The 24,827-nt window shown below is 39.5% G+C and overlaps 1 protein-coding gene and 1 long non-coding RNA gene across 13 annotated transcripts in view; one reads left to right on the top strand and one right to left on the bottom strand.

Moving 5' to 3' along the window:
• CDH13 (cadherin 13) overlaps window positions 1-24,827 on the bottom strand; it is a 1,167,676-nt gene that overhangs the window by 1,047,856 nt on the left and 94,993 nt on the right. Inside the window, exon 2 of one of the 12 annotated variants that reach the window (XM_077984049.1) lies at window positions 22,354-22,398. Within the exon in view, the coding sequence (XP_077840175.1) occupies window positions 22,354-22,398 (45 nt within the window). 12 annotated transcript variants of the gene reach the window in all.
• Window positions 100-24,827, top strand: part of LOC144338265 (uncharacterized) — a 44,924-nt gene continuing 20,196 nt past the window's right edge. Inside the window, exon 1 of the long non-coding RNA XR_013412251.1 lies at window positions 100-159. This is a non-coding gene — a long non-coding RNA (uncharacterized LOC144338265). The remainder of the gene's footprint in view (window positions 160-24,827) is intronic.

The following is a 24,827-nucleotide window of genomic DNA, read 5'->3' as shown; positions in this document are numbered from 1 at the left end:
TATGATGCTGATGTATGATGGGACCACGTGAAAAATTCTAGAACAAATAAGTTATAGTTATATAAGAGCACTAGGATTATGGATGAGTCTTAGCTTCTATTTTCTTTTATTTTCTTTGAGATGGTCCTCGCTCTGTCACCCAGGCTGGAGTTCAGTGGCGTGATCTTGGCTCACTGCAACCTCCACCTCCCATGTTCAAGTGATTCTCCTGCCTCAGCCTCCTGAGTAGCTGGGGTTACAGGCACCTGCCACCACGCCCAGCTAATTTTTTGTATTTTTAGTAGGGACGGGGTTTCACCATATTTTCTTTTTCAGCTTTCTGTAATGTTGTTACTGCTGACTTTATGTCACTCTATTAATGGAGAAAAATCATGTTTAAAATGTCAAAATCAGTCCTGAGCTACATATTGTATCTTTAATAATACATTAAGTTGGGAAATGCTACTGGAGCTTAGATTTCTTCCCAAAATCCCATAAAGCAAAGGTGCTACCATTGGAATGGCATTGTCCCATGCCCACAACTCCAAGTCAGCCTGAGTCTGAGGGGGTAACCAAATTCAACAGTATGCCTTTGTTTCCCAGAGCCTTTAAACTGTTGCAGATTAACTTGTAGACTCTGAAGTCAGAGATTCTGAGTTTTAATCTGAACTCTTTTGCTGATTTGTCACTAGATTGCATTTCTGCCAAAGAGTGGCCCTCAAAATTCGCCACTCTCTGTACTGGAAAAGAATTGACTCTGTCAGTGCTACCTATGAGACATACGGCTATTTCTGTGTCTTGTGAGAGGCAGCCCTGTATGGTGGCCAAAAGCTCTGGGGATTAGAGTGATACAACTGGGTATCACTGCCAAGCTGCCATTTTACAGGCTCTGCACCTTGTGCAAATGACCAAGGCTATTTGTGCCTCAGTTTCCTCATATGTAGCACAAGAAATATAAATTCACTGAGCCCTCGAAGTAAGTGGTGGAGCTTAAATGCGATAATGTGTACAGAAGTATTCACTGCAGTGCCAAGCATGTGCTAAGCACTCAAACATCACAGCTTAGCTGTGATTTTATCCAGGAGCTGTGGGGAGGGGAGATCTTTGTTCCAACCCTGTTATAGCTCCTTCTTGGAGTTTGAAGGGTAGGATACACAGAAACTGAGGGGAAAGGGACTTGATATTCTAGAAGCCAGCCCAGAGATTTATGCCTGAAAAGAGAGAAGTATGATGTATAGATACATTAACTGGACCAAGTGGATTCAGAAAATCCTCTCCCAGTTTTCAAAATATCCCTAGGAACCAAAGGAACAATCCCAGACTCAAGCTACTGCTACCCACAGATAGATGCACATTGTGGTTCATTATCTCTGGAGGGCAAGAAGTCCAACCTATGAAAAATGACTACAAAAGCAAGAAAATTAGAGGCCCAGACAGACACCATTTTTCAGTGTTTATTCTAATTACTCATGTAACAATCAGCCTCTTGCTTTGCTTTGGCCTTTGTTGCTCCAACCGGGTATTTGCTTCCTGGGTATATCCTGAAACCTGCTGGCAGAGGGTGCCATCCTATCTCTGTCAGTTGAACTAGGGGGTGGAAATGGGCCTGATCAAGTAAGGAGAGGTGAGTTAGATCCAAACTTTTTGGAGGTGAAGATTTCTTTAATCTCTCCATTGAGAAATAGCTGGACAAAACTTTGTGCTTTAAAGATGGGATTCCCTTGTCCATCTTGTTCACTGTTTTCTCTGAAGTCTAAAAGAGCACCTGGCCTATAGTAGCCTAAAACATGCCAGATGAACAAATCAATTAATCACTATAACAACTTCAAAATTTCCAGTAAAAAATCAAGTTTAATTCCATACACCTGAATAGCTTGAAATTTTTCTGTCATGTTTATAAAATACAAAATATTTGTATTAAAAATACATTTATGGCATGATTTTTTAATGTAAAAGATGCCGAGAAGTATCTCTGGACAGGAATGTGAGAAAACATTAACAGTGGGGGCGGAGCAACACTTGACATGCTTTCCATATTCCCACCCTTTATGCTGACCAAAGAAAAGAATGCTGAGTCTTGGGTCTGCATTTTAAATTGTATACATGAATGAAAGGTATGTTATTCTTTGTCTAGGTGAAAAATATATTTTAATGTCTTTTGCTGGAGCATTTGTTCCAACAGATTTCATATTATGCCTTCAAAATATGTATTAGTAGATGGGTGCAGTGGCTCATGCCTGTAATCTCAGCATTTTGGGAAGCTGAAGTGGGTGGATGGATCACTTGCATCCAGGCATTTGAGATCATCCTGGGCAACATGGTGAGACCCTGTTGCTACAAAAAAAAAAAAAAAAATGCAAAAATTAGCTGGGTGCCATGGCGTGTGCCTGTAGGCCCCACTACCCAAGAGGCTGAGGTGGGAGGATCGCCTGAGCCTGGGAAGTCTGAGGCTGCAGTGAGTTGAGATAGTGCCAATGCACTCCAACCTGGGCAGCAGAGCAAGACCCTGTCTCTAAAACAAAAACATTAGCGCTGGTCTAGAATTATTAAAATGTTCACTGTTGCTCAAAACTGGTTTTGCCCATAAGATAAAGACAAAAGTATTAGTTTTAAAGTTTTAAAAATCATCTCCACAATAGAAATTGTACTGAGAAATAAAAGGTGATGTGGGCAATAGATACATGGGATTTATTGTATTATTCTGTTCACATTGTATAAATTCCAATATTTTATAATAAAAATTATTTTTAATGGTTACTTAATTTTTTTCTAAATACGTAATTGGTAATTTTATGCACTTAAAATTACATTAATGTCACTTATACTTTCCCTCAGCATGTGCTGGAATTAAACTAATCAATTTGTTTTTAATGGACTCATGGAGGAATTTTCAGTATATTTTTGAGATGTATCGGTTGCCACCAGCTTTACTCAGTACATGATGGATAGTTTCTATTTTAAAATATGGCATTTGTTGTGATATAATTTAAATTACTTTTCTGCTGGGAGCATGCGTTCTTCAGAGTTACAATTATGCAAAGGGAAATTATACATCATATTGCTACTTTATCTTCCTTTATAGTCCTCATTGCAGTTACTTTCATTCAGGTACAATTATATTAGGGAAAACAGAATTTCATATTTAAATTAAGAACAATTCCATTTGGAAAATTCATGTCAGTTCTTAGTTAATTACAAAAGAGAAATGGAACCCAATCTGAAAACAAACAAGTCAAGGCTCAAAAGTAGCAGAACTCACATAAAGAGCTATACATAATCAGTAATTTAGAGCTCATACAAGTCCAGTTAAGAGTACAAGTTACTTTATCATAATTATATCTTTAAAATATTTTTAGACCTTTTCATTTACTATAAATGCTATGTATGTTCATTGTGGAAAATTTGGAAACTAGAGAAAAGCAAAAAGAAAAAATAAAAATAAGATCATCCTGTGATTATGACATCCAAATGTAATCACTATTAATATTTTGCTCTATTTCTTTCAAGTTCACTTTTTGGCTTACATGGGATATAACTAAAAATAGCCCTTATATTTTACAAGATTGTCATTTCTTGTGCTCTTAGTTTCTTATGTTGGAATATACATGGTAAAACTTTCCCCATTTTATTAACTATGCCACTTAATAATGGCAGACTTTTTGACCCAATATTGTATCCACACCATGATTTATATAACCTGTCTGATATTGTAACAAATTTAGTGTTTCAAGTTTTTTCCTATTATAAATGATGCTATAATCAGTAACCCTATGTAATTTTTTTTCACATCTTTATTTCCACTTGATTAATTACTTAAAATCAAATTTCTGGGTCAACACATATGAATATATTTAAGTATTTGAAAAAGAGAAATGATAAAAATCCCTAAAAGTTGTCGGTTAGACTCCTGTTGGCAATCCCAGATATACATATTTTTTTTCAATACTATGTCTTGTCTTTCTAAAAACATAATTCCCTATTTGAAAAATAAAAATTGATCTCCTATAATTTTGATTTGTTTATAGTTTCTTTAATTAATAGTGAGATTGACTATAACTGTCTGTGCCATGGCCATTTCTCCTTTTTCTTTCTTAAATGCTTATTTTTAAAATCTCCTTCTTTTCAATCCAACCACCTTATTTGAAGTCTACCATGTTACAGGCATGGAGATAAATGCTGAGGATGGAAAATGAATAAGACATGGACCCCCATCTTCAAGGATTTCACAGGCTAGCAGCAAAAGGCACATGAATGACTAATTCCAGTCTATTATTATAAGTGCTTTATAGACATATGTATAAAATGCTTGTAAACCACAGATAAGGAAGCAGAAAAGCCTGCAGGGGATTAGTGAAGGATGTGCAGACGTTGTAAAGTTTGAGCTGGGCTCTGACAAATAAACATAAATTCACCAGGCAGGTGGGAGGGTGAAAAGAGAGTGCCCCAGCAGAGGAAACAACATGTAGAAAGACAGAGAAGTAAATTCATGCAGAATGATGGAAGAGACAAACCATATATTGTGAAGGATATTATAAAGCTAGCAGAGGGTTTGAGCTGTATCAGTGGAAATAGGGATTCACTGACGGGCTTTTGAGCAGAGAACGAACAGGACAAGTTTTGAGCTGTGAAAGTGGAAGGAAAGGAAGATCTGTGGTCACTGCTGGTTTTGGGGGTGTGGGGAGAGTGAGAGTGAGAGACCTAGTATGTATACTAGGTCAAGGTTAACTATAAAATACTTTTAGCTTGGGTTATTCAATGTAGAGTAATATACTTACTTTTAAAAATACAGACATGAAACGGAGGTAGCCCCTTTTAAAGAGTTATTTCTTTTATATAAACCCTAAAACAAAGCAGCTGTGATCAAATGCATTATTTTTCCCAGTTTTTTACTACTCCCCATATGGAGCCCTTTGCTATGAGGCTTTGAAGTTCTTCCAAACAGAATGTTCCCCCACTGATGTTGGACTTGCTTTGCCCAGTGGGTAGAAGTGACTGAGCACCAGTTCCTACCTAGACTTCAAGAAGCATCATATGTCTATCTGCTAATCTGGAAACTTTCAGTCTCCACCAGGAAAATAATGTTTCTGAAGGAGCACGCTGTCCTCAGAAGAATGAGACATCCATGGAGGAGACCTGAATGAAACCCACAGTCCGGAGTCAAGCCCAGCTGAGCCCAGCCTAGATCAGCCAACCCCTCAGCCTATGGAGCAACGTGTAAGCCATGGAGTTTTAGCATGGCTTGTTATGCAGCATTATTATAGGAAAGGCTAACCGATACATTGGTACAGTCCATCCCCATCTAAATACGACCCATCTCTGTTTAAAGACACTTTTAAAGAAAGTGGGTTGGGCTAATACACTGTACATTATCTGGAAAGTGGGATAATACAATTTGAAGTTTGTAATGATTAAATGTAGCCCAGTTTCACCAAATGTAGAATGCCATCTCATCAACTGGAAATTGCTGATGAATTTCCATCCAGAATTAAAGTACTCAAGTCTCTTACATAAGAAATCAATCAACTATTGATTCTGTGGGGATGACATGCATTATAATAAAATGCTAAGTAGACAGATATGAGCTTAGTCCGTATTGTAAATAAGAATATTTACATCTTTGTTGCCTCCTTCTGGTCAGTCTTATGAGTAAGCTGTTGCGTGGCATGGAGGTTTTAAAATCAGGTTATAATAGGCTCCTGCATTCTGCTCATTAAGATAAAGAAAGGTTTACCAGAGAAATGGTCTATTAGGTGGTATTTTGCTTTCACTTGCAAATTAAGGGATAACTAGTTTTGAATATCTGGAGATGTAGAATCTATGTGTTTGACATAATTTCACAGGTAGCCAACACCAAGAGTTCAAGTATCTCTGCAGGGCAAAGAAGGGTCCTTTGAAAGTTAAAAGAGATTACATAATATTCCATTCTGAATATATACTATTCAGGTAAACATTACAGGTGGCATATATTTATCTCACCATTCAGAACCAAGAGTTTTTTTAACTTGTTAGTATTTGGAAAAGCTTGACAAAGTCTGAATGTCACCATATTTTCCTTTTTCTTTTGTAGAGACAAGCTGTTGTTTGAAATATAGTTGAACCAAGATTTAAACTATTTTAAATAATTAAAGGCAAATTCTTGTGCCTTCCTTTAATTTGAAATAGCACTTCCTCCCTTAACACTTTTTAAAAATAAATAAACAGAATCCTCCTCATTGCTTAAACAGGGAGAGTAAGTAGGCTTAAATGATTCTTACCTTTGTAAAGTGTTACTTGGTCTTCTCTCACTCTTAAAATTTACCAAGACAACTAAAGCATATTTCATGAGGAAAACTTCAACAAGCCTGAGGTGGAATAAGACTCAGAGACTAAAAATGCTTCTAAATTTGAATTTAAATGGGAATTCTTGGTAGGAAACTTCTCCCTCACAGGTAGGATCTGGCTCTTTGGGGCAGGGACATCTAGACCCATCTTGGTAGAAGATGATTTATCTAAAAGTAGGTGGTCAGCTTGTCTAAATCACACATAAGGACATATCATCTGAAAAGGATTTTTCCTCTAATTTATGTAATTACTAAAAAACATAATAGTTAAGTCACATCTGGTTAGGCCATTAACAAGTTATCTTAATTGTAAAGAATAAAATGTTATGCATTTCTAACTGAAGAATGAATGATGAGTGACTATGAGATCTCAATAGTAACAAGTGCACAGTTCCCAGGGGTGGGGAATAGCAAGGATTCATTTCCAAAAGGAAGAATAATAAACATATTTTGCTCACTGCTTCTTTGCATATTTAACTCATTTCTGCATTAACTTTGTCCACTAAAAGGTTTTGGAAAGTCTATGATGTGTGAGGCAAAGGGAACACAAAAATTAGAAAGACAGCCACTGGCCACCAGGGGTTGTAGATGCAGCAGAAAAAACAGTAAGACATGTTCATGAATAACATTAGTCAAAGAAATAGGTGAAATGTGTGAGATGAAAGGAACCACCAAGGTTATATGAAATTTTAGGGCATAGAGAGTTAATGCCTACAGAAAGAGATGGCATTTTCCTGAAATGCACTAGAGAATGGATAGGATTTAAATAAGGAGAAGGAGCAGAGAATTCCAGGAAAAGGAAATGGTAGATACTGGCATGGGGTGAGGAACTTGAAAGGTATATTTCTATTTTAGTAGGTAGTGCTGTTTAGTTACAGCATGGAGAAAAGTGTAAAAGTGCATTAAGAAAAGGTGGCGGAGGGTTAAATACTAGGCTAAGAAATTTGGAAACTAGCTTGTGAGCCACTAAACGTTTTAGGGCAGAAAGGTGATGTGCTAAAAGCACAGATTTGAAAGGTGAATGGGTAAGAATGAGAGAGCTATCAGGTGAAGACTCCAACAAGAGGGTTATTTTTGTTTCGGATGGGCTTTCCACATCTTCACGTTCCTAGGGTTTGACAGGAACACAAAGTAAGGGCCTCTGTGCACGGTAAAGCCAGGTAAGAAGCCAAATTCTGTTTTAGAATAACATATTGGCCATGCAGTTCTATTTATTTTTACAGTGGAAGTGACTGATGTTTTTTTATTGCTATTTCACTTTTCACCACAAAACACCCATCATATTTTTGCAAAAGACTCTTTGAGACCAGACTAACTCTTAGCCCATCTCAGAGGACAGACTGTCATGAAACCTAATGAACATGTGACAAGTGGCTAGTTTAGCAAAATGAGCAAGCTCTAGAGGTCTTCTGTACGACACAGCACCTGTAATTAGCAGTACAGTATTGTGCACTCAAACATTTTATTAAGAGGGTAGATTGCATGGTGGGTGTTCTTACCACAAACAAATGGACAAACAAAAACAGAAGGGGCATGAGGAAACTTTAAGAGGTGACAGATATTGGAGGACTTGATTATGAAGATGATGGTTTCACCAGTGCTTGTATATATCCAAACTCATCACATTGTATATATTAAATAGGAGCAATTTTTTGTATGTCAGTTATACCTGAGTAAAGCTGTTTAAACAAAAGAAATGCAGTGAAAGAACCTAGAGATTATGGAGGAAGAGAAAAAGGAGAAAGAAGTATGGGGAAGGTGTTGTCTGTAGAACTCAGGGCAGGTTCTGCAGGGCCAAATCTCTGTGTCTGGGGTCAACAATCAAGAATCAAACAGACCAGAATTGAAAAGTTACCCTCAAATTCCTGCCACACTACAAACCTTCTCTGCACTGAAATATGTTGCTTAAGTATGAAATGCAAGACTGTTGGGGCACACTGGTTAATACGGGGATCATTTTGAAACAAGTCATCAGACCACCCCTCTCTTCCACACTAAGGAGCAAGTTTCAAGGATTATATTTCTTTTGTTCAGTGGGAGGTAAAACAGATGCTGTGGCATCACACAATGGTGGGCGAAATGGAAATAACATGGAAAGGCAAAGGAGAGAAATATAGTGATTGATGAGTTGACAAGACATGACCTCTGGGTCAGTCCGAGGGCAGTAAAGAGAGAGGCATGGGAGAGGACTCCACCTTGACCCTCAGTTCTCCACCTGGATGACCAAGTGAATGGAAATAGCATTAAATAAAATTAGTCAGAATGAGTTTAACTCCTGATATGATGAGTTCACATGCCTTTGGGACATCCAGGTGCCCAGACACAAATGAAATTGTTCTAGAGGGTTCAGGGCTTAAGATAAAGATTCAGGCATTATCTCCTGAATGAAACTATGACCAGATAACTTGAAACTAATGCCGATGGAGAATGCATAGAAAGTCAGAGAATATTTTTAAGAATCACTTAGGTGTTGGGAAGAGGAAAAGGAATGCAGAGAGGCAGAAAAGGAATATTCAGAGGGGAGGAAGAAACACAATTATGCTGCAACTGAGAAGCGAAAGGTGGAGGAACTGCCCAACTACGACACGATGAAGGGGTTGAGGAAGAAAACTAAGAGAGGCCATCTGACCAGGTGTGGGAACCCCATCAAGAGTCCTTCTCTTAAAGTGGTGGGAAAAGATAGCAAATCAAATTGCCCAAAGGAGTGAAAGGGTAAGAGAGTGAGTGCATCATAAGAAGATGGAGAGAGTGACTGTGTAGCCTGATTTTTCTAAACATTTGTTGGTGACAAATATGAGAAAAATTATCATATTAACTATGGGAGACTTGAATAGATTTAAGCTAGAGGAGAGAGGAAAAAAATACCATCACAAAATGAACTTTAACAAATATTTAGTGGGTTCCTAATATGTACCAGGCATTGGAATGGGATGCTGCCCCGTGACTCTTATGTCTGTGCATGACAATGCTCTGTTTATTTTTACCATTAGCTCACCGCAGCAAGAATTGCAACTTGTTCATCAATGCATCTAAGAAGGCCAGCATTGTGTCTGACACGTGACAGACCCCCTGCAAACTTTTCTAGAATCAATGAATGGCACAGTCTCAACCTTTAAGAAGTTCTGTGTTTCTTTTTTCCTCCTTAACTCCCCTTTTTCTTTGGGGCCTTCCTTAATCTCCAAAGTTAAACATGTTTCAAGGATTATATAAACATATTTAGTTAGGCAACCACCCACCCAGGTGCCCATTACACCCTGGGTGTTCTTCCATCAAAGCAGTTTAAAGAGAGAAAAATCAACAAGTGGCTTCAAGATTTTGACCAGTCCCTAAGCAAAGGAGAAACATAGAAAGCAAAACCTCAGTGCAGCTGACTGACTAGTTTGGAAACTCAGGGGAATTAATTTCCTATGCACTTCAGGTTTTTCATGAATCGCTTTTATTGGTTCTCCTTTTACTCTTGCAGGTTTTCCCAGGGCTACACTGACTAGCTTGGCTGAATTCAAATGAGCAGAGAAACCTCTAAATCAGCCTAGTGAGTACAGCATCTGGTTTTTCTCATACTGTCAACCTCATGTAAATAGCCAAGCCACGCACATTGTAAGCAAAGCCTGTTAGACTCCATTGGCTGGCTTGGCACCCAAGTTAAAAAATGCAACTTGCTAAACAGTCTACCCAGCAAATAGCTTTCTTTGGCAGAACGGTGCTGTTCAACTTGGGAGAGAATTTGATAAAGTGCTTTACTGGATGGTAACATTGTGGTCTCGCTTTCCTCAGATCACAGCGGGACAATGAAGCTGGAATCCATTTAAACCTTCCATTTCACCCCACACAGCTCATAGACGCTGTGTCAAACCACATCACACTGCAATAAATGTGCTAAAATCTATACGCTTATTCACCTATTACACATAGTACTCTGTCAGATCGGAAACAAATTATGGAATACAGTTTCTTGATTTGCCCACTCATGTAGCTATAGTGGAATCTCAAATCCAAAGCGATACTTTACGCCATAAAGTTGCATAAATAACTGTATTGTTTCATGCCAAGTTTAGCAACACAATATTCTTGCTATGAATAGCACAGTCACTGCAGGGACAGACCCGGCCGTGTGACAAGGACTTATCTGCCCTGTCTGGTGTGACAGCTTCTACTCCTGTCACTGAAGCATTTGTGATTGGAACATTTGTGATTAAATAGCGTTCCCTCTGTACACCCTGGAAAATGATGAGCACAGGTAAACGTAAGCTAACCAAAGATCGTCACGGACAATAATCAATGGGTGGGGAGACTTAATAACATAGACTGAGTCTTTGAAGCCTTTCCCCTTGGCTTGTTTCCTTTTACTTTGCTCCTTTAAGGTGATCTTAGGCCATGGAGAATATATGAAAGCTTTACCTTCAAAAGATATTCAGAGTCTGCCAACTGCTCGTCACCTCCTGGTTCAAGCCACCTTCATCTCTCAGTTAGATTTCCAGAGTAGCCTCCTAATTAGTCTTGCTTTAACTGTTACTCCCTATATCCTCTATGTGCTGGACATTGTGATGTGCCCCCAAGATCCTACTTCAATGGAGGACCCATGGCACCAGCTGCTGGGAGTGCAGTCAGCAGGCAGCCCTCGGCTCTCAGCGTCTCAACAATCGCCCAGGTGATGCTCCTTCCTTGTTATTGTCATTGCCATTGAAAGACCTATATTCAATGACCGATCGACACCAGAGTATAAAGACCTGGCTGTCTTGGGCCAAACAAGGTCAATTCTGAAGCTCCTAGTAAGTGGCCAAGGTTGCCATTGGTCTGTATCATAACTGGACTTCTCCCTCTGCTCACTCCTGCTTCCTGTCCCTGCTTTTCACAGGTGTTGGCCCTGACTGCTAAATTCCATCTCAGAGTTGCTTCTTCAACCTGTGACAGTCGAAGTATCACAAGGAGCCAGAGTCCTCCTATTAACGCTCTGCAGAACCCTCCCTCATCTCCCTGCAGTGGCCCCCACGTTCCCAGACCCTGCCCTCCACTCACCCCTTTGCCCATTCTATTGCAGGAACACCTGCCCCCTCAAACACCTTAGGCACACTCCCATCCTGAGACTGCTATGTGCTGCCTGTCCCCTCTGCCTGGAAAATTTTTCTTCTAGATGTAAGTGGACACATTTATTTTTTTCTACAAAAGGTAAAATAGTAAATATTTAAGTTTTTCTGCAAAATTGCAACTGCTTAACCCTGCCATTTGAACACAAAAGCAGACACAGATAGTGCATAAACTAATGGGCTTGGCTGAGTTCCAATGGAACTTTATTCATGAAAACAAGCATCGGGCCAAAGTTGGCCCATTGGCCATGTTGCTGACCCTGACCCCAGATGGTCATGTGGTTCCTGCACCTCCTTCAGGTCTCAACTCAAACACTTCCTTCCTTCTGAAATCCCAACTCCAACACTAGTTCTCTTTCCCACCTTATTTTCTCCATGGCCCTCATTGCTATCTGGTATACTGTTTTCCTTATAGTTTTGTCATCCTCTATCTTTCTCAACTAAGAAGTAAGTGCCATCAAGGCAGGGATTTTGCTTCCTTTGTGTTCCTAGAAAAGTCACTGGTACATGATAGGTGCTAAGAACTTATTTATTGAATGCAAGAATAAGTGAATACATATTCAGGTAACTGGGTATTTTCTCCAGTTTTTGTTTTGTGTTGTGTGTTTCTTTCCTCTTCATATCTTAATCAGTTCCTTTTGCCATTCATATCCCGGTAGAGTTTGGTGCTTTAAAGCATAAGCCCTTTAGTAAGACCTCCTTGCGTTTTAAACCCCAGCTCAGTCATCCGCTGGGTCTGTGACCTTGAGCATCTATAGAACCTCACTAAGTCTCAGTTTTCTCATTTGTAAGATGGAGATGCAATGTTGAGTGTCTCAAAGGATCATGATGATGAAAAACACTCAGCACAGAACCAGTCACCTATCACTTAATGAGGACTCTATACAGCCAAATCATTTACTCTTTCCCTTGGTTAGTATTCTTCCCAGAGAAGATAATGATCATATTTACAAATTGGGTCATATGCCTTTAAACAAAAACTCACTTATACATGCAGTAGATCATTTGAGTTTTTTTTACATAGCAAAAATAGATTCTAATAAGGAAAACAGAACAATTATAATGACTATTTATGGACAACTCATTCTGTGTCGGCTGATGGGCTGATAACTTTACATGTTAGCCTCCACACAATCAATAATGCATTGAGGAGGACCAGTGAAATGATTTTCTCCGTGTCCTCACTTGTCCAGATATGTAAAGCCAGCCAATGTGAGGATACATTGTTGAGATGCAAACATTGTCGAGGGCACCCAGTTGGATAGTAAACTTCTCTGCCTCATGCTTGAAGACTCTGTCACAATCGATAGGCACAATTACCCACACACTGCAGAGTATGCCTGTGGAATAAACCTGGTTACTACTGACATTTGCCTTACATTGAGAAAACAGAAAAAGAAATGGAGGTATCTCTTCTGCCTGAGACAGCTTCAACTCCCTTTGTCTTAGGGACCCTAAACTTAAATTTAAATTCCAGATAGGAACTCCCTCTAGTTACCCCAGGAGACTTTTCCTCTATAATGGGTATCCAGACCCCTCACTCCTTCCCAGATGTCAGACACCAACTCTTGATGAAACCAGAAACCCAAAGTAAACAGATCTTCAGTGTTCCTGAAAACATGAGCTATTTATCATAGTAAATATGTATGAATAATAGTAAGGCTTTGGAAATCAGTGGTTCAATGACTGTGGTCACTAGTACACAGACTAGAAAATTAACTGCTGCTGGCTTTTATCTCCTGGCTTTTGGGATAGGCTGGTAGCAAGTGGCCACTTATTTCTTGAGCAAGAATAAGAGGGATACATCTCTTTTAAACAACCCTCATTCCATTCCATTCATCTTCCTGCTTTAAATCATTTACAACAGCTTCAGAAATAGATTTGTCCTGGCTGGTCTTTAAAGAGACAGTCAATAACAATATGAGAAATAATTACTATATCTGGAGAAAGTGGGCATCGATTTTTAGCAACTACTGGGGCCTCAAAACTGAATTCAAATATGTTGTATTTGAGTGATAGCCATTTATTACTTAACTAACTTGCTGAATTAGTACTTAACTTGGGCTGGATGGAGCTGACACTAAAACTCTTAAATACAGACTTAATTTTTTTAAATCACAATTCAGTTCAGCTCCAAATATACTGAGTGCCTAATATTTTCAACAAACCATGTGAGGCTCCAAAGACACAATGATAAAGAAGATGGACTTATCTACCTGGGGAAACTTGCAGTCTTTTGGTAAAAAAAGAAGTAATAAGCCAGCACATAATTCATCATTTAACTATAATTAAGGCAAGTGTCACATGGAAAAATGTGTATAAATGGAAGAACTCATTTAGTATTGAAGGGATCAAGGAAGTCTTTTTTGAAGAAGTCACATTTAAGCTACAGATCGAAGAATGAGGAGGAGTTAGTTAGGCAAAGGGAAGAAGAGACTGTTTCAGGTAGAGGAACCACTCAAAGGCCTGGAAACTAAAGAGAACCTGCCCCATTCAAACAGTGATGTTCTGGTAATGTTAATAATTGGCTCTACACAAAAACCACTATAGGCATATCTAGGCACATATATGTTGATTATGTATTTCATTGATATCAAAGATAAGATATAATTTAGAAACAATAAAACATACAATTTTTTATATTGCAAATCGTACGCATAGCCAATTGATTCTCACAGAATGCTTTTGTTGATTTTTTCCAAACTCTTAGACCTGTAGCCAACTTACAGTTAGAACTGATGAACAAGTGTGGTTCCCATATCAATGTTGATTGATATTTACATTTAAATTAACAAGCAAGACTGAAAATAAAACAATAACATAAGTCAGAATTTCACTTATTTGTCAATATCTTGAGCAGCTTCTTTGCCAAATGCCATAACAGTTTTCAAATGTTTAAAGAATATGTCCTGTGTTTTGGGGAGCAATATACAATGTAACAGCTACCAGAATCAACATATTTTTAAAATTTAATTTGCATTCTTAATGTTTTATCACTTTTGTAAGTCTAGACTAGAGGTCAGCAAACTATGAGCCTATTGTTTTGGTAAATGAAGTTTTATTGAAACATGGCCATACTCATTTATATATATATATATATATATATATATATATATATATATATATATATTCTATGACTGTTTTCCACTCTTCAGTTGCAGGGTTGAGTAATTCCAACAGAGGGTTCAGTGCCCACAAAGCCTAGGATACTCATCTAGCTTTTTACAGAAAAAAGTTTGCTGACTGCCATTCGAGATCAAAAACAAGAAATCTAGCCCTGAAGTGTTTGCCAGTTCCTGTGGTATGAACGCTCCTGGGATGGCCAGTTTGAAGCTGCCAATGTGACTTCACTGAATGACGTGCTGGAAGCGATGAGCAGAAGCTCCCCATTATATAGATTTCACCATACATAAATAATAGACCTAAGAAAGCATAGAAAATAGTAAAATGTAGTAAAACAATCAGGAAATGGTCAGTTTTGTGCCCATATTGTCCTTGTTTTAATATGACTTAATTATAAGTTGATACAATTTAATTTTTAATGATAGCTGTATTTAACAGAACTTTTGAAAAATTCACGAAAATGTAACAAATCTGGGCTGGACTGAGCTGGCTGCAGCAATTATTACTTTAACCCAACTGAAAGACATCAGGTGTACCTCATTTGATTGTGCTTTACTTTATTTCATTTTGTAGATATTGCATATTTTACAAATTGAAGGTTTCTGGCAACCCTGCATTGAGCAAGTATATTGGTGTCATTTTTCCAACAGAATGTGCTCACTTCTTGTCTCTGAGTCACACTTTAGTTGATCCTGCAATATTTCAAACTTTCAAATTATTAAGATATCTGTCACGGTGGTCTGTGATTGGTGATCTTCGATGTTACTAATGTAACTGTTTTGGGATGCCACAAACCATGCCCATACAAGAAGGCCAACTTAATAGGTAAATGTTGTATGTGTATGTCCTGACTGCTCCACCAACCAACCTTTCCTCCATCTCTCTCCCTTTCGTCAGGCCTTTCTATTCCCTGAGACACATAATATTGAAATTCCACCAATGAATAACCCTACAATGGCCTCTAAATGTTGAGGAAAAAGGAAGAGTTGCACAGCTCTCACTTTAAATTAAAAGCTAGAATGATTAAGCTTCTTAGTGAGGAAAGTATGTTGAAATCCAAGATGGGTCAAAAGCTAGGCCTCTTAGGCCAATCAACCAAGTTGTGAATGCAAAAGAAAGCCCTTGAATGAAATAAAAAGTGCTATTCCAGTGAAAACACGAATGATATAAAAGTAAAACAGTCCTATTGCTGATGGGGAGAAAGTCTGAGTGTTCTGAATAGGAGATCAAACCAGCCACAGCGTTCCCTTAAGCCAACACCTAATCCAGAGCCCTAACACTCTTCAATCGTCTGAAGGCTAGGAGAGGTAAGGAACTACAGAAGAAAGGTTCTAAGCTAGTAGAGTTTGGTTCGTGAGGTTTAAAGAAAGAAGCTTTTTCGTAACATAAGAGTGCAAGATGAAGCAGCAAGAGTTGATGTAGAGACTTGAAACAAGTTTTCCAGAAGATCTAGCTAAGATCATTGATGAAAGTGGCTACACTAAACAACAGATTTTTCATGTAGATAAAACATCTTTATACTGGAAGAAGATGTCATCCAGGAACTGCCTAGATAGAGAGAAGTCAGTGCCTGGCTTCAAAGCTTCAAAGGACAGGCTGACTCTCTTGTTAGGGGCTAAACAGGCACTGACTTTTAGTTGAAGCCAATGCTCATGGCCCATTCTGAATATCCTAGGGCCCTCAAGAATGATGCTAAATTACTCTTGCAGTGCTGTCTGTTTAAAAAAGCCTGTCTAACAGCACATCTGTTTACAGCATGGTTTACTGAATATTTTAATCCCATTGTTGAGACCTGCTGCTCAGAAAAAAAATCCTTCCAAAATATCACTGCCTATTGACAATGCACCTGGTCACCCAAGAGCTCTAATAGAGATGTACAAGATTAGTTTTTTCATGCCTGTTACTGTAACATCTATTGTGTAGCCCATGGATCTAGAAGTGACTTCAACTTTCAAGTCTTATCATTAAAGAAATAACATTTTGTAAGGCTACTGCTGCTAGAGATAGTGATTCCTCTAATGGATCGGGGCAAAGTGAACTGAAAACCTTCTGAAAAGGATTCACCATTCTAGAAGCCATTAAAAATATTCATGATTCATGGAAGGAGGTCAAAGTGTCAACATTAAAAGGAGTTTGGAAGAAGTTGATTCTAGCCTTCATAGATGACTTTCAGTGGTTTATGACTTCAGTAGAGGAAGTAACTGCAGATGTGGCGGAAACTGAAAGACAACTATAATTAGAAATAGAGCCTGAAGATGTGAATGAATTGCTGAAATCTCATGATAAAACTTGAACAGATGAGGAGTTGCTTCTTATAGATGAGCCAAGAAAGTGGTTTCTGGAGATGGAATCTATTCCTGGCGAAGATACTGTGAACATTGTTGAAATGACAACAAAAGATTTCAAATACTACCTAAACCAGTTGATAAAGCAGTAGCAGGCCTTGAGGGGATTGACTCCAATTTTGAAAGAAGTTCTACTGTGGGTAAAATGCTATCAAACAGCATCTCATGCTACAGAGAAATCTTTTGTAAAAGAAAGAGTCAATTGATGCAGACAACTTCATTGTGGTCTTATTTTAAGAAACTGCTAAGTCACCTCAGCCTTCAGCAACCACCACTCTGATCAGCCGGAAGCCATCAACATCACATCAAGGCAAGACCCTCACTCAGGAAAAGGATTATGACTCCCTGAAGGCTCAAATGATCATTCATGTTTTTTAGCAATAATGTATTTTTAAATTAAGGTATGCACACGTTTTAAACATAATACTATTTCAAACTGAATAGACTACAGTGTAACTGTAGTTTATTATTTATATGCACTGGGAAACAAAAAAAAATTGTGTGACTCGCTTTACTGTGATATTCGCTTTATTGCTGTGGTCAAGAACCAAACCTGCAGTACCTCTGAGGTGTGCCTGTACTGTGTCGCTGGGGAGGAAAAGTGGATGGATGGAACAAGCCCATAAAGGTAAACTGAACAAGGTCTTGTAAGCCAGGTTGAGGAGATTAGTGTTTATTTTTACAAGAAATGGGTGACATTGAAGGATTGCATCTGGGAAGCAGTGTGATCTCTCCCAGTTCACATTATCAAATGTTTTTAATGCCAGAGAACATTTTTGGAGTGCTTTGTATATGTCAAGCACTATTCCAGGTGTTTCACAAATATTGATTCTCACAGCAGCCCTATAAATAAGGTATTCATATTACCCTCTCATTTTACAGAGGAAGCAGAGGTAATAAGTAATAGAGCAGCTTGCCCAAGGGTTTGAGTAATGAGTAGAGGAGCTGAGATGCGAAGGGAAGATTCTAACTTTTCTCTTATTCAGGGGAATTTGAACCTGCAGAGACAAAGGGCTGTGTCCAAAACATGCATAAGTAGTTTCTTGACACAGAATGGGCTGATCTGTTCAAATGCTGTAGACTTGAATGGCAAAGATGGGTGGAGGTCGTCTGGGGCAGGCATGGGGACCATTGCATGGTGAGCAGATTCCCGTAGGTTGGGGCTGCCTGTCTTTCAAGAGGAAGAACTTTGGAAACTGACCACATAGGAACGTGCAGAACTAAGCCAGCTACTGGTGATATGATTTCTTTTTTTTTTGTCTTAGCAATGTAAGTACCTCCAGAATCTACTCTGACACTTTCTCCAGTCTTTTATCCTTTCATAAATGATATGAGCAAGGAGGGAAAGAATATACCATGTTCTAAATGTGATGGGCTCTTACTCTTACCCTTTAAATCTCAGGTAGCTTCCACAGAAGCCAAAGTTGATCCTTAACTCTAAGTGCAGCTAATGCATCTCAAAATCACAATAGACCTGAATATTCTCCTGGGTAGAGAGGGAATAAGGAGAAATGGCTACTGGTTAGAAGCTGTCATGGCTGCTAAGTGCATCATAGACATTTGTGATTTAAGTTGAAATTTTACCTTCCAGGGAAAATGAAAATCAGTCAGTCTTCTAATTTGGTGCATTAGAGAGGGGAAAAAATGCAATGGGAGAGGATAAAGGCACATCTTACAATTGTAACCTCCAGGGATTTACAGATACAACAGGGATGCCCCCAATGCAAACACCAGAGTGTGTCCACAAAGGAGAACAATGGAAGAAAATGCCAAAAAAAAAAAAAAAAAAAAAAAAAGCAGTAACCACTGCTCTATTGCTGTCATTTGATTTGCCATTCCCTCCCCATACCACCTGCGCATCTTGTAAACCACCCCCTCCCCACCACTGCCCTCATCCCCTTACAAATGACAGTTTCTAATAGGCACAGGCAATTTCTGATGGATGGGGAATCCTGGGTGCTTCATTAGAAGAAGAACAAAAGCAGTTTTGTAGTAATTTGGACTTGTTTGTCATCACAGACAGGTCCCTGCTGCTTTGTGTAAATAGGTAAGTCATGGTCTAACTCTGGCCTCAGACAGACAACAGCTTGTGCCTCAGTGTTTTCATTCGGGAAATGGGGATAATACTATTAATACTACTTTCCTCATGATGTAGTTGTAAGAATTCCATGAGACAGTAATTCAATGAAAACAATAAAAGCTAGTATTTCTCAAGGGGGTGCTATGCACCAGATACTGTTTCAAGCACTTAAACTCTGCTAACTCTTATACATTTTCTCTACCAACATATGAAGTCTCTGATTTCTATTTTGCAGATGAGGAGACTGAGGCACAGACTACTAATGGAATGTGCCCAAGGTGATAAAGTAAATAACGGAACAGGTGGTGCTTGAAATAAGCTGCAACAGATGCAGACTCTAATCCAGAGGTCAGCAAACAACAGCCCACCAGCAAGATCCCACCTACCACCTGTTTTTTTACAGCTCATGAGAAAAGAATGGTTTTTATCTTGTAAACAGTAGAAAATGTCAAAAAGAAAATAACAGTTTGCGGTCCATGAAAATTATATGAAATTCAAGTTGCAAAGTCCACAATAAAGTTTTGTCAAAACACAGTCACATCCTCACTTATATGTAGCTTCTTGCTGCTTTTATACTATATTGGCTGAATTGAGTAGCTGTGATGAAGATCTTATAGCTTGCAAAGGCTGAAATATTTACTTTACAGAAAAAGTTTGCCAACACCTGCTCCAAACCACTACAGGATACAGTCAACTAGTCTATTTGACCTCTTGCTGCTGTATAACCTACCATGTGCACATGCACACAGCACACACACACTTACATCTGTACATCTTTCCCATAAGTAAAACTAACATTTTCAAGTACACTGGAAATGTCCCATGATTAATGAAGTCCTGTACCAGTTCTCTAAGCAGCTGAGCTCCTCTTGCTATCAGGGACTGCTTGACTGGCACGGCCACCCTGTGTGCACCAAATGTTTCACACCTTCACCTGAGAGCTTTAATAATTCTCCTATCTTAGCCAAGAAAACTCTGCCACATAACCTCAGGCCTTATTAAGCCTTTGAACAGAAAGGTAACTAGAGAACTGCAATAATTATCTGGGTAATGAGTTAAAAATCACTCTTGCCGGAAATAACCTGGTAATGAGTAAGTCGTGCTATCATATTCAGTAAAAAAAGAACATATCTCTGAGAGCCAAAAGGAATGAGGATGATGTCGAAATCAGTTTACAGATCAGCACCGGGGGCACTGCATATGACTTTCCAAAGAAAAAATAAAGGTAAAATGTGTAGAGAAAAGCCACTGGGTAAAGATGAAGGAACTTCTGAATTTCAAAATGAGAATATCTAGCATTCATTAAGAGGTCACCATGTGCCAGGAATGAGGCTAACAGCCTTATGTGGATCATTTTACCATTCCTTAAAACACCTAAATGTGGTGGTTACTATTCTCATTCCCATTTTTCAGATGAGAAAGCTGGGGCTCTGAGGAGTTGCATGACTTCCTCAAGGGTATGCTGCTGATAAGTGGTGGAGCTAGCTTGTAAGCCAGGCATTCCAGCTCCAGAGCCCACTATTCTCACTCACTATAGATAGAACAATAAGCCAAGACATCTTATATGCTCTGCCCAAGGCCACAAACCTGGTTTGGTGATAGAACAGGGACAATTCAGAACTTGAGAGACAACAACGAGTGTGGGGAAAGAGACTTATGTACATTATTTGCAATTAAGGAAACAGCAGAAACACTTATTCTTTTGATTATAGTTCCAAATCATCATCATCATCGCCATTACCACAACCATCATCATCACCATCATGATGATCATCACCATCACCATGACCATCATCACCATGACCATCATCATCACCATGATCATCATCACCATCACCATCATAATCACCACGACCCTCATCATCACCATCACCATGATCATCATCACCATCACCATGATCATCATCACCATGACCATTATCATCACCATCACCATGATCATCATCATCACCATGACCATCATCATCACTATCACCATGATCATCATCACCATGACCATCATCATCACCATCACCATCATCATCACCATGACCATCATCATCACCATCATCACCATCACCATGACCATCATCATCACCATGACCATCATCATCATCATCATAATCATCATCACCATCACCATGATCATCATCCTCACCATCATAATCATCATCACCATCACCATGATCATCATCCTCACCATCATAATCATCATCACCATCACCATGATCATCATCCTCACCACGACCATCATCACCATCACCATGATCATCATCATCACCATGACCATCCCCATCACCATCAGCATAACCATCATCACCATTACCACCATCACGATGACCATCATCATCACCACAAAATAAGCTAATATTTTTCAAGAACTTAGTATTGCTAAGCCCTATTTAAAACGTATTATCTCAGTTAATTGTTATGAGACCATCTTATTTAATCCTTAAATCCACCCTTTAAGTATCTAAATTATTCTGATTTCGTAGGTGGGGAAGCTGAATCAGAGAGATGGCTGAACCAGCCAAAGACATCCAACTGGAAGATTGAGGGTACAAGGTCAAACAGTCTGACCCTAGATTCAATCATCCCTGCTCTTGTCATTGGCTCCCCTGTTTGTGGATTTGGCCATCACCTTGGATCATCTAGGTGCCTTCCAGTCTCTCACAGGGCCCTGTGATTCTCCCAGCTACTTTGCACAACACCTTTCCAATTGCATTACTTGTTTACATGACAGTCTCTTTTGACTATCCATCTTCACACATGCGCACATATATACAGTACGAACTCCTCCAAGTCAGTTACTCTAGGTGGGGGTGCCTCCATCAGGCACAACATTTGAGGGCGTCCTGATAAATGTAGAATGAAGGACAGCATGATGACTAAGAATCTAGGCTCTACCAAAACATATATGGGATCATACTGTGAAGAAATGTCTCAGGCCTCCGTTTATCATGTATTAAGTGATAATCATGGCACCTGCCATGTAGGATTGTCTTTGAATTAAAAAGGACTAGTCAATCCATAGCATGGCACCTGGCAAAGGAGCATTTGACGAAAGACAACTATTATTAATAAAACTACCTCTATAGAATAAATACATGGATGGATGTAACGGATGGATGGATGGATGGATGGATGGATGGATGGATGGATGGATAGACGAACGGATGGAAGGATGATTGGATTAATGAAATTCTAACTAATTAGAAGGACTTGTTTTGAGAACAAAAATGATAAATAAGAAAATGTACAGTTTTTGTATATAACAAAAATGCTCTTTACCCTGCACAATTGTAGAATATTTCAAGCTTCACAAGGCCTAAAGGATCAGGCTGTGACCCACAAACAAGCCCCACTCCAAAGGCCCAGAGAGTACCAATGAAGTTGTTCATTTTCAAAACTCAGCCAAGCATTTGGCTCTGCTGGGCACTTACCAGAGTTATTTCAAGACTATTGCTCCCAACATCATCTGTTATTGCCTGCAAGAAGGGGAAGAGGGGGCGGGAATAGACAAAATAACAGGTAAGACTGAAAACTCCATCAAGACCAGAGCTGCACCTGCTTTGCTCAACACTGAGAACCTAGCACATGGCACAGTTTCTTATATTTTTTAATTATGAATCCTCAAGGTAGGCTAAATTCTATATTCTAAAGCAAAAACAAAAATAAAGAACTCCAAAATTTCAACAAGTGAACACTGTGAAGATTTATCTTTCACTCCTGTCACAATCTGGTGTGGATTTTTGTATTTGCACAGGGGTTTGGGTGGTTGACAACTCCTTGCTGTCATTTAGGAACCCAGACTCCTCCTTCCATTTTGTGGCTCCACTATCCCCCACCAGACTCTCTTCCTCCAGGTGTCAGACAGAGGAATAGGGCAAATTTGCATGGAGAACTTCAGAGGAAGTTTTGCAGAAGTAAGGTAGACCTTACATCATCCCACATCCCACAGACCAGAATCCAGCCACAGAGAACTTAAGGGAGGCTATGGAATATAACCTAGCTATGTGCCCAGGACAGGACAAAGAAGGAAGCGAGCTGGTGAATAACTAGCCAGTCCCCACAGAAAGGTTCAATAAATATGTGCTGAATGGAAAAGCAAATGTCCCCAAGAAGCAAAGAAACACAGCCTTGAAAGCAAATGAAACACAGGGGTGAGGAGGAACAGAGTGCCACCTACATACACCGATCTAAGGAGATACATTACAATCATTCTGAGGCTGGAACTCAAGCCACCCAACGGCTCCCTTAATTTAACTTCTCATGTGGAACTCCTCCTTCCCCAGACTGTTCACTAGGTCCACCTGTTCTCCATTTTTATCTGTGCTGGTAACTTTAGTCCTGATTTCCAGATGTTGGACTAGACTGAAGGTCAACATTGGACACCTCAACCCTGTATTAGGGGACAAGAAAAACGCCCTGATTTAATATCCAGTTAAGGCACCAGAAATGATTTATTGACTCTTAAAAGAGAAATGTGAGAAAACATGTGCCTTGACCCCAGGTGCCTATTGAGTAAAAGCAGTCAGAGCTTCCTGGTGCTGGACATGCCATCAAATCAGGGCACTCTTCACAGGTGGGCTCATGTGAAAGAAGCTTATATGTATGTATCTGCATCCCTGATACCCTGTGAGCATCTTGGGGGCAGGAACTGACTTATTCACTTCTGACCTTCCTGCAGGAGAACTGGGCAGAGTTTGCATGCAATAGCAGGTGCTTGTAGTAGGTACCTGTCCTTCTGTCGACCTGCCATCTCTCAGGTTCTCCATGCACCAGTGTCCTAGTGTGTCTTTGGGAAATCACCTCACTCTGCATATTTGGTCCATGAAAATAAGGGTGACTCCACCCTCAGCTGCAGAGCTGGTCATGTGGCCCTAGCCTAGCCCATTCCAGCAGTTCAGCTGGCACAGTACCTGTACCGTGTTCATGGGACCCCAACTAAGCAAATCATTGTCAGCTTTCTGCAAGGACTGTTAAAGAACAGCAGCCCTCTCTCTCTCTCTCTCTCTCTCTCTCTCTCTCTCTCTCTCTCTCTCTCTGTCTGCTGGGGTTGTGAAATTATAAGGCTACAGATCTGAGTCTGCCAGTAGCTGGTATCGCATGGGAAGAACTTGCCTGAGACTGAAGTCACCATAGAAAAAAACAGAGCCAAGAGATGGAGAGAAACCATTTAACAAGCTTCAAGCCCCTGTATTCACTTTTGCCTGAAACTCAATTCCCTGGACCTTTTCAGTTAAGTGAACTATACATTTCCCATTTGAGTTGGACATGAACCCCTTAAAATTGAGAGGATTCTGATGAAAATACATCTCCAAATGCCTATTGAATTAAATTGAAATAACATTTGAAAAAAAAATTATTCTATACTCTGTTGCGTTTCCATCCAAACCAAGAAGTCTTCCTTGAATCCCATCCCTGCCTCCCGATGGGCCTGGTGGCAGTGTGGTCTGTCTGAACATGGGTCAGTGAAAGAGGGTACGGACAAAGAATTCAAGCATGTGACACATCCCAAATACATTTCATGAAAGCATACCATGTCCTTCCATCCCCATTGCCACAGCATAGTGTAGCCTAACTGGCATTTCCTCTGGGCTGCACCTACAGCCTCCCGATGACTCTCTCCCCTGCCCTCTCTGCTCCGTCACAGTGACCAGACTGTCCCTAAAACTTAGCTCATTGGATGTACAGTGCTTGTAATTCCTAATGACTTTGATCATATTTAGAACAAAATCTGAACTCTCTACCAAGGACTACAAAGACCAGAATGACCTGGCACCAGTTCTCTCTGTCAAAGTACATTTCTTGCCATGCTTTCCTTCATTCCCATGGCTCATCTTTTAATTCTTCAAACTTAGCAATCTCTTTGCTGACTGCTTTCTTTGACTTTGCTGTTACTTCTACCTGCAGT

The sequence above is a fragment of the Macaca mulatta genome, chromosome 20 (assembly GCF_049350105.2).
Source record: "Macaca mulatta isolate MMU2019108-1 chromosome 20, T2T-MMU8v2.0, whole genome shotgun sequence".
NCBI lineage: Eukaryota > Metazoa > Chordata > Mammalia > Primates > Cercopithecidae > Macaca > Macaca mulatta.
Note: the sequence above shows the minus strand (reverse complement) of the source record. Positions and strands in the feature narration are given on the sequence as shown.